At 39.8% G+C, this 17410-nt stretch overlaps 1 protein-coding gene across 1 annotated transcript in view; it reads left to right on the forward strand.

The window, feature by feature from the left end:
• Window positions 1–17410, forward strand: part of LOC122053576 (squalene monooxygenase SE1-like) — a 68166-nt gene that overhangs the window by 29990 nt on the left and 20766 nt on the right. The window contains exon 8 of the mRNA XM_042615601.1: window positions 376–391. Coding sequence (XP_042471535.1) covers window positions 376–391 — 16 coding nt within the window. The remainder of the gene's footprint in view (window positions 1–375; window positions 392–17410) is intronic.

Here is a 17410-nt window from a genome sequence, read left to right on the forward strand (position 1 = left end):
GAAAAAAAAATAGTGTCCACGGGGGTGAGTTCAACAACTCAGCAAATACCAGTTGACATGTATAGTAAGCCATAACAAACAGTAATAACTATGGAGTACAGACTCTTGGATAAAAACTGGAAATGCACAATAGAATAGGCTGAAGAGAACTGTACTCACCAGGGCCTTTTATCAGAATAGTCAGGTCGTCAGACCGAGAATATCATAAATCCTGTATGCATGTCAAACATATGCATCCATCCAAATGCAGTATATAAGTGCAACAAACACAATCAGTATATGCATCAATGCATATGATGCCAATGACATGGTCACCCCTGACGCCAGTCAGCCATCTCACACACAATGGTGAGACCGAGTGGGTAGGGCTGTGACAACCGTGCACTCTGACGTCACTGCTCCTGATGAGTGACCGAGTGGACGGAATGCTGTCGGAGTACACCTATCCTCCTACCCCAAATCATAAGTGGGGGAGCACAATGCTCTCATCTCCCGGTACACGATGACGGGGAGGAATCCCGACGTGCTACCACGCTGCAGTACACTACCCATGAGCGTCCCAGCGGAGCACCACCGAGCAAACTGATGTGCTACCACGCTGCGTCACGCTACCCATGAGCGGACCAACGGAGCACCGACAGTGATGAAACTGGCGATGTGCTCAACAATAATGGAGTAGACTATCGCGCAGCATGCAATCATACGAATGATGCATGACACTAAGCATTGCAATATCCTGAACCAATCCACACATATATATAAAATGTGTACCCTAGTATCAATAAGTCATATCCGAAGATCTAAGATACACAATACAAGTATGGTATAAATAAAAACCTGGGTCCTGAATATAATAAGGCATGGTATGTCACTACCTCTAGGAGCATATATATAATCATGTGGGTACTAACATAAAATGTATAACAGGTGAGCAAACAAGCATGTAACATGTATCCGATAGTGACATATCAAAACAAGAAACAACATAATTATTACTAAATGTATATAACCTACTAAACATATCAACGTGACATTATCAAAGATAAGTCAAGGTACCCGCCTCCAATAGCAGGTCCAATCCAGTCAAATCCAATGTCAAGATGCTCGTCTCGAATCAGTCCTATAATACATGGTATCCAGATTTAGCTAATTACATATAAATAAATTAGTTAAATCAAATCCTCGAGAAGCTAACATAAATCCAGATCTAATTATAAACCCTAATTGGATCATCTAACTCCTCAATCAATTATAATTAATCCAAAACTTAAATCCAATTACACATGAATCTAAAACATGATCAACCACATGTTCCATTCTAAATTCATAGACCACATCAATTACAAAATGTATTAAGATCCCTACACTTACCTCGATTCACAGCCGAACAAGATGTTGGAACTAAGTGGCTATCGCTATTGGAAGGGTTGCTGCCGGAACAATAATATCCCACAGCACAGAACAGAACCTCTCCTAACCGCACTGCCCTGATCAAGCGGCTGTCCACCAAATCAAATATCCCTAAAATAGCAATCCACTTAATCCAATTCATCAAACTAGGATTAGTTTCATTAACCCTAAATTATTCCACAACTAGAATAAGATCTAGTTCGTACTCGAAGTTACCTCCACAACTTACGAAATTTCTGAAGTTATCAGCCCTCGATTGAAAGAATCACTGCTGGATAATGTGGGTGAAACAACCTGACATTGCTGTCCTCCAACCTAACCTCAGATCAGTACTAAGAACATACTAAACATCCACAAAATAAGTGGCAGCAATTTACCTTATGAGTGCCGGCAAGAAAACACTACGAGTTCTAGAGTCGATGGCTGCGATGCACTCCCGACGAAGGATGCAGTGCAGCGAGGTCTGAGATTTACACACTGAATTGCACATCAGAGCTACAAACCACTCCAAATCATCACCGATCACACTCTAATTCACAAAACATAGCTTACCTCAACCTAGTTGCTCGCGGAAACAGGGAACAAAGGAATGAGGTGTTGAGGTTGGCTGCTCACGACAATCAGGAGAGAAGATGTAGTGAAGTCCGGCAGAGGGCTATGGAATCGGGCTGCCGGCGATAGTGCTAGGGCACCGAGTCGAGAAGAAAAATCCGGAGAATAAGAGAATCAGCCACTGCATTAGGGCACAACAATGGGGGCAGCCGACATTGCTTCATGCGGCAGCGGCGCGCTGCAGATCTAGGGCACAACGGCGTGTCACAAGCTTCGGGAGGTGAGGGAGTCGGTCGGCTCTTGCTCAAACGTCGACGAGGAAGAAGAGAGGGGATGCGTCGGGCAGAGGAGAGGAGAAGAAGAGGAAGAGGAAAGGGGATCGGGTTCGGCGAGGAGGTGAAAACCGCTGTGTAACGGTTAGGGCAGAAGATCGGGGAAAAGGAGAAGGCGCGAGGGGGAAAAACAGTGTCGGGGAACGACGTCGGGCTTAAAACGCAGTGAGGAGAAAAAGAAAAGGAAAGGAAATAAATAAATAAATAAATAAATAAATAAATAAATAAATAAACATTTTCTCGCTAAAACGGGTAGCCTAAACAGGCTTTCCCGGGACCTTATTTTTATCCCCGTAAACTCGTCCATACGAGCTCCGAAAAATTCCTAAAAAATTTCTAAAAATTTCAAAAAATTCCCTTATCATTATTCGCCATTTTTCGATATTTTACATTATTAACATATAATATTACATCGGTTTTACACCGTTGATGAAACGATGTCGTTAAGTGATACTACACTGGTTAATAACCGATTCGAACACCGGTGTTGTTAAGTGATACTACACCGGTTTTAACCCAATGTCTAAAATGGCAGACATTTTACATCGCCTTCATAGACATCGGTCGAAAATGTAATAGACACCGGTGGAAAATCGATGTCTATGAGGGTTTTTGTTGTAGTGGTAGTACCACTCAACCTTATCGTCATGTCGAACTAAGTCCACCTGCAGGGTTTAACATGACAATCCTTATGAGCTCCTCTTGGGGACATTCTCAACCTAGATAACTAGAACACAGTTTCCCTCTATAATCAACAACACACACTATAAGTAATATCATTTCCCAACTTATCGGGCATATTGATTTATCGAGCTAAATCTCACCCTTTGATAAGTCAAAGAAATAAATACTAAATATATGTGCTTGTTATTATATTAGGATTAAGAGCACACACTTCCATAATAACTAAGGTCTAGTTCTTTTATCAAGTCAGTATAAAAAGAACTTACCTTAAATGGTCCTACTCAATACACTTAGAGTGTACTAGTGTAATTTATTAGTCAAGATAAACTAATACCTAATTACACTATGACTATTTCAATGGTTTGTTCCTTTCCATCTTAGTCGTGAGCAACTGTTTATAATTCATAAAAAATCGACAACATGATCTTCTGTGTGTGACACCACACACCATGTTATCTACTATATAAATTAATTGAACAATTACATTTAACAAATAAATGTAAATATTGACTAATGTGATTCTTTTATTTCTAAATAAATATTTATACAAAAGATAGGCTTTTAGTATACACTCTAACATCATCTCAGACTCTCGCCCCAGTGTGAATTATAAGTGAGCATGCTCTCACGCCCAACGACCTTCCAGGTCGGTGTCCCAGACTCTCGCCCCAGTGCAAGTTATAAGTGAGCATGCTCTCACAACCAACGACCTTCCAGGTCGGTGTCCTAGACTCTCGCCCCAGCGCGAGTTATAAGTGAGCATGCTCTCATGCCCAACGACCTTCCAGGTCGATGTCCCAGACTCTCGCCCCAGCACGAGTTATAAGTGAGCATGCTCTCATGCTCAACGACCTTCCAGGTCTGTGTCCCAGACTCTCGCCCCAGTACGAGTTATAAGTGAGCATGCTCTCACGCCCAACGACCTTCCAGGTCAGTGTCCCAGACTCTCGCCCCAGTGCGAGTTATAAGTGAGCATGCTCTCACGCCCAACAACCTTTCAGGTCGGTGTCCCAGACTCTCGCCCCAGCGCGAGTTATAAGTGAACATACTCTCACGCCCAACAACCTTCCAGGTCAGTGTCCCCCAACTCCTACTTTGGTGCAGGTCATCAAGGGACACACTCTCGTGCTCAACAGGTCTGTAGACCATACGTCCACTTCAATCAGATATAAGATACAAGCATGCCTGTATGAGCCAGGTCTTCTCAACCCTTGTGGTAAGCAAAAGGTTCTATAAGTAAATTATTCTTTCTAAATTATCCTTTCTTGAAAATATTCTTGGGGAGCATGCGCTTATGAAACATGACAACAGAAGGAAACAAGAAAATACAGCCACACTTGAGGAATATCTTTCAAATGTTCACATTATTACAAGCTTAGGAGGCTTGGTCCCTCTTCGCCAGATGAGCCTGCGCTTGAGCCAGGTCTTCCTTGATACATTAGAGACTGCTTTGTAAACATGCAATGGTTTCATCCTTTATCCGGCCTTCCTCTTGCAAGAGAGCTACTATGTCCTCATGTTTCAGCTTCAGGTAAGCGATAAAATTGGTCTGCCTCTTCAAGTCTGCATGAGCCTTATGCTTCAGAGCTGCCTCGGCTCGAGTCCTGGATTTAGCCGCCAGCCAGAGCTCTTCCATTTCCCGACGGAGAGAGGACTACAGGTCTCTACTTTGCATCATTTCAAGCAGAGCTTTATCTTTATGAGCTAACAACTGGGTCAAATGGGTGAGTTGGTGGCGTAGAGCAGATATCTCATTTGTTTCCATGAGCAGGGAGGAAGGCAATTTGAAAGAATAAAGTGGAAGTATACGTGCACTCTTTTATAGGGATGGGAAGGCAAAGAGGTTGCCTCGGAGCACGGAAAGACGTTTGGGGAAGTGTGGCATTTAAAGGGATGCAGCATGCTCGAGAATCGATCGGGCATCGAAAAGTTAGTGCGCATGCAGTAAAGTCCCACCCACCATTTACGGAAGGTGATAAATTCTGAGTGGGATATTGGGAAAAGGGTCAGCAAGTAGAGAGACGCAAAGGCCAGGTCAGGTAAGAACGGGACTTGGATCCAGTCAGTCGGACTGAAGCCTCCTTCGACTAGACTTGAGGGGGAAGCTTGTGATACGGTGCATGAGTGAGGGGTTGGATAGCCGACGTGGATAGGAGTCAAGCCCATGTGGAGGTCAAGAGTCAAGCTTTGGAGGTCAGAAGTCAAGCCTACGTGGCGTCAGTCAAAGGTCTAGCTTACGTGGTGATCAAAAGTCAAGATGACGTGGCAGCCAGGGGTTAGGCCCACTCGGCAAGAGGAGACTCAGGAGGTAAGGCGAATAGGTCGAGATAAGTGAAACCAGATTAAGGCGAACCGGTCAGGACAAGTGGAAGGAGATTAAAGCTTACAGGTCGGGAATTACAGGATAGGATAGGCGGATTAGGGAAAATAGGTCGAGAGTCACAGGTCGAGATATGTAGGATAAAACACGCGGACCAGAACGTGCGAGGCGGGATAGGTGGAAGCAGATTAAAGCTTATAGGTCGCTAATTACAGGTCAGGATAACGAGAATCGAACTATGGCGTACAGGTCGGAAATCGAACTAAGGCGTACAGGTCAGGACAGGCGGAATTGGACTGCGGTGTACCGGTCAAGACAGGCGGAATCAGATTAAGGCGTACGGATCAAGATAGGTCGAGATAGGCAGAATCAGATTAAGATGTACTGGTCAAGACAGGTCGGGACAGGCGGAATCAGACTGAGGTGTACAGATTAGGATAAGCAGAATCAGACTAAGGTGTACAGGTCAGGATAGGGTCGGGCACACAGGTCTGGGTTTACGAACCAAGGCATGCAGGTCAAAATAAGCAGACTGAGGTGTACATGTCAGAATAAGTGGACTGAGGTGTACAGGTTAGAATAAGTGGAATCAGACTATGGTGTACAGGTCAGGACAGGGTCGGGCACACAGATATGGATTTATGAACTACGACGTACAAGTTAGGCTAAGGGGAATCAAACTAAGGCGTACATGCCGGGACTTACAGGATACAGGATATTAAGGCTTGCAGGGCAGGACTTACACGATACAGGATATTAAGGCTTGCAGGGCAGGACTTATAGGATACAAGATATTAAGGCTTGCAGGTCAAGACTTACAGGATACAAGATATTAAGGCTTGCCGGTCAGGACTTACAGGATACAGGATATTAAGGCTTGCAGGTCAGTGTTGGATCGAAAGTGTTAGAGGGGGAGTGAATAGCGCTCGTGGCTTTCACTCGTTTCAGATTCGTAAAACGTTCAATTAAAACTAATCGGGATAATGCAGCAGAAGTAATAAAGAAAAGACAAACACAGACAGACATAGGGTATTTACTTGGTTCGGAGCCTTGTGCGACTCCTACTCCAAGGCCCATGTTCGTTGAACGTTTACTTTGGGCAACACTTACTATTTCGTAAAATGATTACAAATGAAGTACAATTGAATACAGAAAAATATACTGACAATAATAGAAATCGCAGATTCAGAGCTCTGGGTTATCGGTGTTAAGTCGCAGCTTCGTCGGAAGGTCTCTTTAGCAGCTCGTAGCAGAAGGGTTGCGTTGCTTGTTCAGTGATAATGCTGCTGCTGCCTCGAGACTGCCTTTTATTGGCCATTGAGGGTGCCTCCAATGTCCCATGGAGGTGCCTCAGATCCAAAATTATATCCCGAGTTGACCGCTAGGATAAGACTTTGCCGCTGCCTCTTATCCGCCTGAGGGTGCCTCCAATGCACCATGGAGGCGCCTACAAGAAGCAGTTCAAGGCGCCTCCAATCTCCATGGAGGCGCCTCCAGCTCCTCTGCGCAGACAGCTCATCTTTGCACCCGAGGCGCCTCCAAGCTCCATGGAGGCGCCTTGGACACTGCTCGTCCGAGGCTTAGCTTGTTCTTTTTGTACCTGCAAGACACATTAGTCCTAAAACAACAGCATACCCTGAAAGACAAAGTTGTAATAGATATAAACATGGTAAATAAGTGATCGACAATCATCAGACTGTCCGGGTCTGACTTCAGATCTCCAATCGAAAACCCTAGGTCGACCCGACGCCTACTGTTCCCTTTGCGGGGAACGTGTTCTCACTCCCCTCAGGAGAGATTACCTGATGTCAGTCCGGTCCTCCAGACCGACTGGACTTTCTGCCTAGGGTTACCACCCCCTAGGACCTAGGGTTACCGCCCCCTAGGGTTTTTCTCCACCTAGGGTTACCACCCCCTAGGTGTTGGTTGCTACTCGGAAAACCTAGAGGTTCCACTGTACAAAAATTTTGTACAAAGGTCTGAACCTTTTCCTAGCTACCATGTGTTCTTTTAAATTAAATTTTGGATCGCCTGCGGAACTTAACACGTTTGATCCAAAACTTAATCTATTCGTTCTTTTAGGTTTTGACTTGGGTCTCCTGCGGAACTTAACACGTTCGACCCAAATCACCTTAAGTTATTAATTCCATTAAATATTAATTTCCATAATCGGTTCCCAGTACTGACGTGGCGAGGCACATGACCTTCTTGGATATGGGAGCAACCACCACCGACTAGACAAAACCTTTTATAGAGAGCTAATATTTAATTTCCTAAAATAACTTTAGGTTAACCAAAAAGAATAATCAAATCACAAGGGAAAAATAAAATAAAAGAACACAACTTCGAAAAACATATTCGAAATACTAGAACGTAAGCCTCTTGTATTTGATATTATTTCCATAAATAACTAGTATGATGCGGAAAGAAAAATTACTAGTTATACCTTGTAGAAAAATAACCTCTTGATCTTCTACCGTATTCATCTTCTAACCTCGGACGTTGTGTGGGCAACGATCTTCCGAGATGAGAAACCACCAACCACCTTCTTCTCCTCCTAGCTAGGTTCGGCCACAAAGAAGCTTTACCAAGGAAGAAAACCAAAACACTAACCAAGCTCCAAGAGATGCTAGCTTCCTCTCCTTCCTCTTCTTCTTCTCCAAGTAGTATTCGGCCACCACAAGAGCTCCAAGCCTTTGAGAGAGGTTCGGCCACCACAAGAGGAAGAGAGGGAGATGATGATGATGATGATGGCCGGCCACACCAAGGAACAAAAGAGGGAGAGAAAATAATAGAGGTTGTGTCTCTTGAAGGCACCCTCACCCCTTCTTTTATATTCCTTAGCCTAGGCAAATTAGGAAATTTAATTACAATAAAATTTCCTTAATTTCCTTGACATGATTTAATTGAGAAAAATAAAATAAAATTTCCCCAATTAAATTCAAGTGGCCGGCCACATCAATGAAAACAAAATTGGACAAGTTTCAATCAACAATTAAAACTTCCTAATTTGTTTCCGGAAATTTTAAAAAATAAAATTTCTCTTCAAATCTCTTCATGGTTGATAAAAAGGAAATTTCTATAATTTTAATTTTACAACATGTGAATAATTTTTAAAGAGAAAATAAAATATCTCACCAATCTACAAATAAGGAAAGAGATCTAATCTCTTTCTTTAATCTTTTGTAGATCTTTTACAAGAGAGATATTTTAATTTTAATTCTCTTTAATAAATTATATCTTCCACATAATAAAAATTAAAATTAAATTTCTTTTTTAATTTAATTTGGCCGGCCCCACTAGCTTGGGTTCAAGCTAGGGCCGGCCACCCAATCTTATACCTAGGCCGGCCCTAGCTTGGTTCCCAAGCTAGCTTGGTCGGCCCCCTATTGGTGGGTATAAAAGGTGTGTATAGGTGGGTATAGTACTCTATAAATAAGAGGCTACGATAGGGACCGAGAGGAGGAATTGGTTTTGTTCTCCCGATAAAATTAAGCATCCCGTGTTCGCCCCGAACACACAACTTAATTTTATCAATAATAATTCATTCCACTAGAGAACTATTATTGAACTACCGCACCAATCCCAAATTACATTTTTGGGCTCCTTATTATGAGCATGTTAGTCTCCCTGTGTTTAAGATATCGAATGTCCACTAATTAAGTGAGTTACTGACAACTCATTTAATTAATATCTAAGTCCAAGAGTAGTACCACTCAACCTTATCGTCATGTCGGACTAAGTCCACCTGCAGGGTTTAACATGACAATCCTTATGAGCTCCTCTTGGGGACATTATCAACCTAGTATCTCTAGGACACAGTTTCCTTCTATAATCAACAATACACACTATAAGTGATATCATTTCCCAACTTATCGAGCTTATTGATTCATCGAACTAAATCTCACTCATTGATAAATTAAAGAAATAAATATCAAATATATGTGCTTGTTATTATATCAGGATTAAGAGCACACACTTCCATAATAACCGAGGTCTTTGTTTCTTTATAAAGTCAGTATAAAAGAAACGACCTCAAATGGTCCTACTCAATACACTCTAAGTGTACTAGTGTAATTATACAGTCAAGATAAACTGATACCTAATTACACTACGACCTTCTAATGGTTTGTTCCTTTCCATTTTGGTCGTGAGCTACTGTTTATAATTTATAAGGTACTGACAACATCATCTTCTGCATGTGACACCACATACTATGTTATCTACAGTATAAATTAATTGAACAACTACAACTAAATGTAGACAATTTGACCAAATGTGATTCTTTATTCATAATGAATGTTTACAAAGCTTAGGCTTTCAGTATACACTCCAACACTAGGACCTAAGGTTACCCCCCTTTAGGATTTTCCTCCACCTAGGGTTACCACCCCCTAGGACCTAAGGTTACCACCCCTTAAGATTTTCCTCCACCTAGGGTTACCACCCCCTAGGACCTAGGGTTACTACCCCCTAGGGTTTTCACCTTGCCTAACCGCAGCTAGGACTTTTGCCTAAGAACCCTTAGGACTTTCCTGCAATCTCCATCAGACATGTTAGATCACAAATAAGGTTAACTTTGACTTCTTTGCTATTATCAAAACTTGGGTTCGATCGTCTGATGCTTCCCGCACCAACAATCTCCCCCTTTTTGATTATGGCAACTGAAATTTAAAGTTAAGTAAAATAGATGCATAAATGATCTTCAAAGTTTAAGTGAGAAGCATAAGCAAGCTTAAGTAAATAAATTTAAATGCAAGCATAACTTAAGCTAAAACATACTTAAACTTTTAACGATGTAAGGCTCCCCCTTAATAAGAGCTCTTAAATTTTAAACTTTGTTTTTTGAATTTTCCTACTCTCCCCCTTTACCATACATCAAAGTCAGGGAGTAGAAAGGAACAGTGATTAATAGCCTTAGCTTTTAGGAGTTAATATTATTGTAAAACTTTTAACTAAATGAAACTTTTAACTTTTAGAAATTAATATTCTTGATTAAGTTTGAAAAATGACTTTAGCCAAGGAAAATTATTTTGACTTTGAAAAGTAACTCAGCTAAATTTGAACAAATATTGAAAGGCTTAAAAAGATAGGTAAGCTTGTAAAATGTTTTTTCAAAAAATACTTAGCTTAATTTTAAAAGAATCTAAAAAATATGTAACTAAATTTTGAAAGAAGTTAAAGGATACTTAGTTTAGAAAGCTTTTTTACAAAAAGAATTGAATTTTGAAAATACTTAGCAAAAGGAACTTTAAAACACTTAGTTAAATTTGGAAACCTTGTAAATAATATTTATCAATTTTTGAAAAAGCTAAAAAAACTTAGCTAAATTTAACAAGCCTTTTAAGGGATATCTAGCTAGGATTTAGGTTAATTTGAAAAATATTTGGTAAAGTAATTTGAAAATCTGAATTTTGAAAATGCTTCGAAAAGACTAAGTTTTAAATAAGCTTGTAAAGTTGCAACTAAGGCCATTTTCACATAAGTTCAAGAAGTCCTAAAGTCCAACCATGAGTAACTTAAAAATATTAAGATTAATCACTTAATCCTTTTGACCACATGTCTAACTATTTAGCTATTAGCTGATTACCTAGAGGGCAACAACTTCCACTTGGTTAGTCAAGTTAAGTCAATTGATCCAGTTAGATTTGACTAGGTCTGGATGACTTAACTTGATTAATGTAATGTTGGTTTTTAACGCCCAAACTTACTGCGATGCACAGAAATAAGCATTCTGAAGTCTAGGTTGTACCCTATGCATCTTACTTCATTCTAAGTTTTTCAAAAACAAACAAGTTATGCCTAGTGTGCTTGTGAGATGCTCTGGCTTAAACTAGAGGAACATGATTTCTAGGGGGTTAGTGCCTAGGCTAAGTCCAAGCTTTTGAAAGTCTAACAGAATTGGATTTTGAAAATATTATTTTTCCTAAAAAATTTTAAAAGAAACTAAGCAACTTAAATATAACAAAAACTGGTAAGCAGAAAAATAGGTTGAGTAACTAAATTATGATAGGCAAAAGTTTAACTAGGTAATGATAGAATAGCAGAAAAGTGTTTGTGTCCAAATTCTAAAGTACAATGCATGAAATAACATCAATGAGTAGGATCATCAACTAGAGGGTCGTCAGCTGGAGGTGGTGCAAGAGGCTGCTCGGGTGTAGGTTGTCCCTGACGAAGAGAGGAAAAGCCGGAGGCTATCTCTGCGGGAAGCATGCGAAATTCGTCCAGGATAAGCCGTCGTGTCTGTACAGATTGAACCTCGAGACGCGTAAGTCGGTCCTCGATCGATAAGGAGATGGATGGTTGTGTCGAGGTCAAGGGCCTTGCCGAAGTGGAGGACTGCCCATGAATATCGACTGTAAACTCTAACCAGGCCTCTCCCTCAGCTGGAGCAAAGAAGGCAAAAAAACTCGTCGTCTGCCTCGGGCCCTCTCGGAGCAACGACTAGTTGTGGTCTACCCTTCCAAGCTAGGATCCCCTCAGCGGTGATGTCTATGTGGGCTAATATGAGATTACACTGCCCAAACTCATCATAATGTCGTAGAGGGACAACTGCCCCTGAGTGGTATCAATCACAAGGGTCGAGAAAATAGATGTCAAAATATGACAGTAGGGCATGTGGATCTCAAGGGACGTGACTAGACTGGATGCATGAACAATGTTATGGAACATATGTAATACTATATCGATGTCTAAGCGGTGGCATAATGCATACAGGAAAAAGGAATGTGAAGGTTGCATCATCGGGACATCCCGAGACGTGATCAGCAAAATACATGCTGTCAGGACTCTGTACATAACATAGTCCTGAACCCTAAGGGAGAGTGACCTGAACTCAGTCAGGATCTCTGGTCTCTGCTCCCCAAAGAAATACATGTAGATGATGTCTAATGTGATGTGGGAATAGGGGTCAGCAAATGGTAAATCCCGAGCCGGGTAACACAAAAAGAGACATGCAAATGATCTAAGGTCTAAACTAGAGCGAATCAAAGAAGGGGTAAACTGGATATCCTGTCCACCTACTCTGGAGGAGTAGGTCAAATCGTCAACCTTCTCGAGGTTATTGAAGAACTGAGCACATAGGTCCTGATTTATTGCATGTCTGCAATAAACTAGTTTGCTAAGTTGATAGTGCTCTATCATCTGGACCGTAGGCTGACAAAACTGAGCAAAAAAATGTCCTATTCAGGTATCTAGGTTTAATAGTGGTAAACTTATGTCTAGTGAACTCAATCCTATGCCACTCTGAGGGGAACCTAGGATCAGTGGAAGGTATGCTAGCGGAAGTAGGATCAACGTTTCGACGTTTCCTATTTCGATTCAAGCAATTCATACAGAAATGAAATAGACAAAAGTGATATATACGAACAATAGATAGGTTAAGATTATACCTAGGAGACATTCTGAGGTGTTAATAGAGGTAGAAGGCAGAAAATCGGGGTTGAAGGCGCCTTGGATCGTCGGTTTTGAGCGAGAAATCGATTTGTAGCGAATTTTCTGTTCGCTGCATATTTCGGTGTTGAAGGCGCCTTCAAGCCCTTTGAAGGCGCCTCTAATGTTGCGTTCAGGGACTCGGTCCGAGGCGCCTTAGGGGTTTTCGGCAGGAATTTTCCCGCCGATCCTGGAGGGCGCCTCTACTATAGCAGAGGCGCCTTCGTTCACAGCCTTTAGAGAATTTTTTTTAAAATAAGTTTTTAAAAGAATTTTTAAATAAGTTTTTAAATAAGTTTTTAAAATAAGTTTTAAATAAGTTTTTAAAAGAATAAGTTTTAAAAGAAGTTTTTAAATAAGTTTTTAAAATTATTTTTAAATAAATTTTTAAAAGAATTTTTAAATAAGTTTCTTAAAAGAATTTTAAATAAGTTTTTTTTGTTTTTAATTTTTTTTTATTTTATTTAAATTTTATTTAATTTTGATTTTAATTAGTAATTTGATTTAATTTTAATTATTCTTTGGTCATCTCACCCGATCTAAGTTTTAAATCAGAGAATCATATAATTTTGTGAGATGAATTGGATTCAATTATAGGGTTTGGTTTAACTTTGTGTTAGATTCAGGTTTAGCTTTGGGCTCAGCAAATAGCCATTCTTTGGATAAACTTCTAGGCTATGGTGAGTCACCTGGACATCATTAGAGTAACCATGCCTTCGAGGTTTTCCAAATAGTCCTATCCACTGAACTTAGTACAAAACTTTGGTCTAACTAGTTAGGATCCGTAAGGGGTATCTTCGATCAGTTTCACTTAGTCAAATGCACTAGGTCGAAGCCATATCTTCCTAGACATGCATAGACTAAGCTTCCCCAGCGTACTATCATCCAAAACTTCACCAGTACCTTAGGTCAAGTTAAACTTGTTCCCTTTCTAATTAGTCCATTAAATACACATTTCAAAGATTGGTTCCCAGGTCGTGGTGAGGCACTCGACCTTCTTGGGTATGAGATCATCCACCACTTCCTAGACAGAACTGCTCAAAGAAATTATATATTTAATTTTCTTTTTGAAATTCCTAGGTTTAACTAACAAGTGTAAATCATGCCTAGGACCTTAATCTAGCCTAATCTAAGTATTTAATAAAAGCAAGAAAGAAAAGTAAGACAATCATCAAACAATTTTAAAAATGGTCTTTTTATTTGCTCCCCTGGATCATAACTTCGATATGGTCTATCATGGTAATGGATTTGATCCTTGGGGACCCAATAGTGTCCAAGTCTGACTTGATTAATCAGGTTTGACTTGGGGACTCATGCTTAGACTACTTTTCTATTTGACCGATTTACTAGAGATAGATAGGATTTGTATTTGTGTTTAGTCTTAAATCCAAGTCTGAATTTGTTGTAAACAACTCACTATTTTCCAAGAATCAGATCAAGACTCTTGGAACCCAAGGTGAATCGTTCCAACGTGTCCTTAAGTTCTTTAACTTGAGTTTTCAATTTGAAATTTTTTTCCTCAAGTTGTTGGACTTGGGTTGAATTTCCAATTTGAACTAGCTCAGTTAAGGGACTTGAGTCAGTTACTTCCTTAAGGGTTGTTACCTCCTTTTGGAGTGACTTGACCCGGATGTTGGATTTAGCCAACTTCTTTAGTAAGTAAGGAACTAAATTTTCTGAATCATCTAAGTTAATACTAGAAATTAAGGAACTTAAAGTGGATTTAGAGCCTTCATAAACGGATACGGATCTATGGCTTCGCTCGAACTCGATTCTATATTCGCTCTTAGTATCCGACTCGTATTCAGACTCAGTGTTCGCCACAGATGTTAGTACTGGTAGAGCGATGAAGCTGTTGGTTGCTACTCGGAAAACCTAGAAGTTCTACTGTACAAAAATTTTGTACAAAGGTCTGAACCTTTTCCTAGCTACCATGTGTTCTTTTAAATTAAATTTTGGATCGCCTGCGGAACTTAACACGTTTGATCCAAAACTTAATCTATTTGTTCTTTTAGGTTTTGACTTGGATCTCCTGCGGAACTTAACACGTTCGACCCAAATCACCTTAAGTTATTAATTCCATTAAATATTAATTTCCATAATTGGTTCCCAGTACTGACGTGGCGAGGCACACGGCCTTCTTGGATATGGGAGCAACCACCACCGACTAGACAAAACCTTTTATAGAAATCTAATATTTAATTTCCTAAAATAACTTTAGGTTAACCGAAAAGAACAATCAAATCACAAGGAAAAGAAAAAACAAAAGAACACAACATCGAAAAACATATTCGAAATTCTAGAATCGTAAGCCTCTTGTATTTGGTATTATTTCCATAAATAACTAGTATGATGCGGAAAGAAAAATTACTAGTTATATCTTGTAGAAAAACCTCTTGATCTTCTACCGTATTCCTCTTCTAACCTCGAACGTTGTGTGGGCAACGATCTTTTGAGATGAGAAACCACCAACCACCTTCTTCTCCTCCTAGCTAGGTTCGGCCACAAAAATAAAGCTTCACCAAGGAAGAAGAAAAACACCAACCAAGCTCCAAGAGATGCAAGCTTTCTCTCCTTCTTCTTCTTCTTCTCCAAGTAGTATCCGGCCTCCACAAGAGCTCCAAGCAATAGAGAATTTCGGCCACCACAAAGAGGAAGAAAGGGAGAAGATGTTGGCCGGCCACACCAAAGAATAGGAGAGGGAGAATAATAGAGGTTGTGTCTTGTGAAGGCACCCTCACCCCTTCTTTTATATTCCTTGGCTTAGGCAAATTAGGAAATTTAATTACAATAAAATTTCCTTAATTCCCTTGACATGATTTAATTGAGAAAAATAAAATAATATTCCCCCAATTAATCTCTAATGGACGGCCACATCAAGAGGAAATAAATTAGACAAGTTTTAATCAACAAATTAAAACTTCCTAATTTGTTTCCAGAAATTTTAAAAATAAAATTTCTCTTTAAAAATCTCTTCATGGTTGATAAAAGGAAATTTCTATAATTTTAATTTTATCAACATGTGGATAATTTTAAAGAGAAAATAAAATATCTCACCAATCTACAAATAAGGAAAGAGATTTAATCTCTTTCTTTAATCTTTTGTAGATCTTTTACAAGAGAGATATTTTAATTTTAATTCTCTTTAATAAATTATTTCTTTCACATAATAAAAATTAAAATTAAAATCCCTTTTTAATTTAATTTGGTCGTCCCCCACTAGCTTTGGTTCAAGCTAGGGCCAGCCACCCAATTTTATACCTAGGTCGGCCCTAGCTTGGTTCCCAAGCTAGCTTGGCCGGCCCCTTATTGGTGGGTATAGAAGGTGGGTATAGGTGGGTATAGGTGGGTATAGAACTCTATAAATAAGAGGCTGCGATAGGGACCGAGAGGAGGAATTGGTTTTGGTCTCCCGATAAAATTAAGCATCCCGTGTTCGCCCCGAACACACAACTTAATTTTATCAATAATAATTCATTCCACTAGAGAACTATTATTGAACTACCGCACCAATCCCAAATTACATTTTTGGGCTCCTTCTTATTATGCGCATGTTAGTCTCCCTGTGTTTAAGATATCGAATGTCCACTAATTAAGTGAGTTACTGACAACTCATTTAATTAATATCTAAGTCCAAGAGTAGTACCACTCAACCTTATCGTCATGTCGGACTAAGTCCACCTGCAGGGTTTAACATGACAATCCTTATGAGTTCCTCTTGGGGACATTATCAACCTAATATCTCTAGGACACAGTTTCCTTCTATAATCAACAACACAAACTATAAGTGATATCATTTCCCAACTTATCGGGCTTATTGATTCATCGAACTAAATCTCACCCATTGATAAATTAAAGAAATAAATATCAAATATATATGCTTGTTATTATATTAGGATTAAGAGCACACACTTCCATAATAACTGAGGTTTTTGTTCCTTTATAAAGTCAGTATAAAAGAAACGACCTCAAATGGTCCTACTCAATACACTCTAAGTGTACTAGTGTAATTATACAGTCAAGATAAACTGATACCTAATTACACTACGACCTTCTAATGATTTGTTCCTTTCCATTTTGGTCATGAGCTACTGTTTATAATTTATAAGGTACTGATAACATTATCTTCTGCATGTGACACCACATGCTATGTTATCTACAATATAAATTAATTGAACAACTACAAACAAATGTAGATAATTTGACCAAATGTGATTCTTTATTCAAAACAAATGTTTACAAAAGCTTAGGCTTTCAGTATACACTCCAACAATCTCCCACTTATACTAATGACTAAGCTGCCATATCTTCTACCATACATCTGATTCCCATTCCCTCCACATGCCGATCGAAAGCTTTCGCCGGAAGGGCCTTAGTGAAAGGATCTGCCAGGTTATCTGCTGATGCAATCTTGGCGATGACAACTTCTCCTCGCTTCACGATATCTCGTATCAGGTGGTACTTGCGCTCTATATGTTTACTTGCCTTATGAGCTCGTGGTTCCTTCGAGTTTGCAACTGCACCGCTATTATCACAATAAATTGTGATGATTTTGGGCAAACCAGGAATCACATCTAAGTCCATTAGAAAGTTCATGAGCCATACTGCTTCTTTAGCTGCCTCAGAGGCTGCTACATACTCAGCTTCCATGGTTGAGTCCGAAACACATTTCTGCTTAACA

The sequence above is a fragment of the Zingiber officinale genome, chromosome 3A (genome assembly GCF_018446385.1).
Source record: "Zingiber officinale cultivar Zhangliang chromosome 3A, Zo_v1.1, whole genome shotgun sequence".
NCBI classification, from domain to species: domain Eukaryota; kingdom Viridiplantae; phylum Streptophyta; class Magnoliopsida; order Zingiberales; family Zingiberaceae; genus Zingiber; species Zingiber officinale.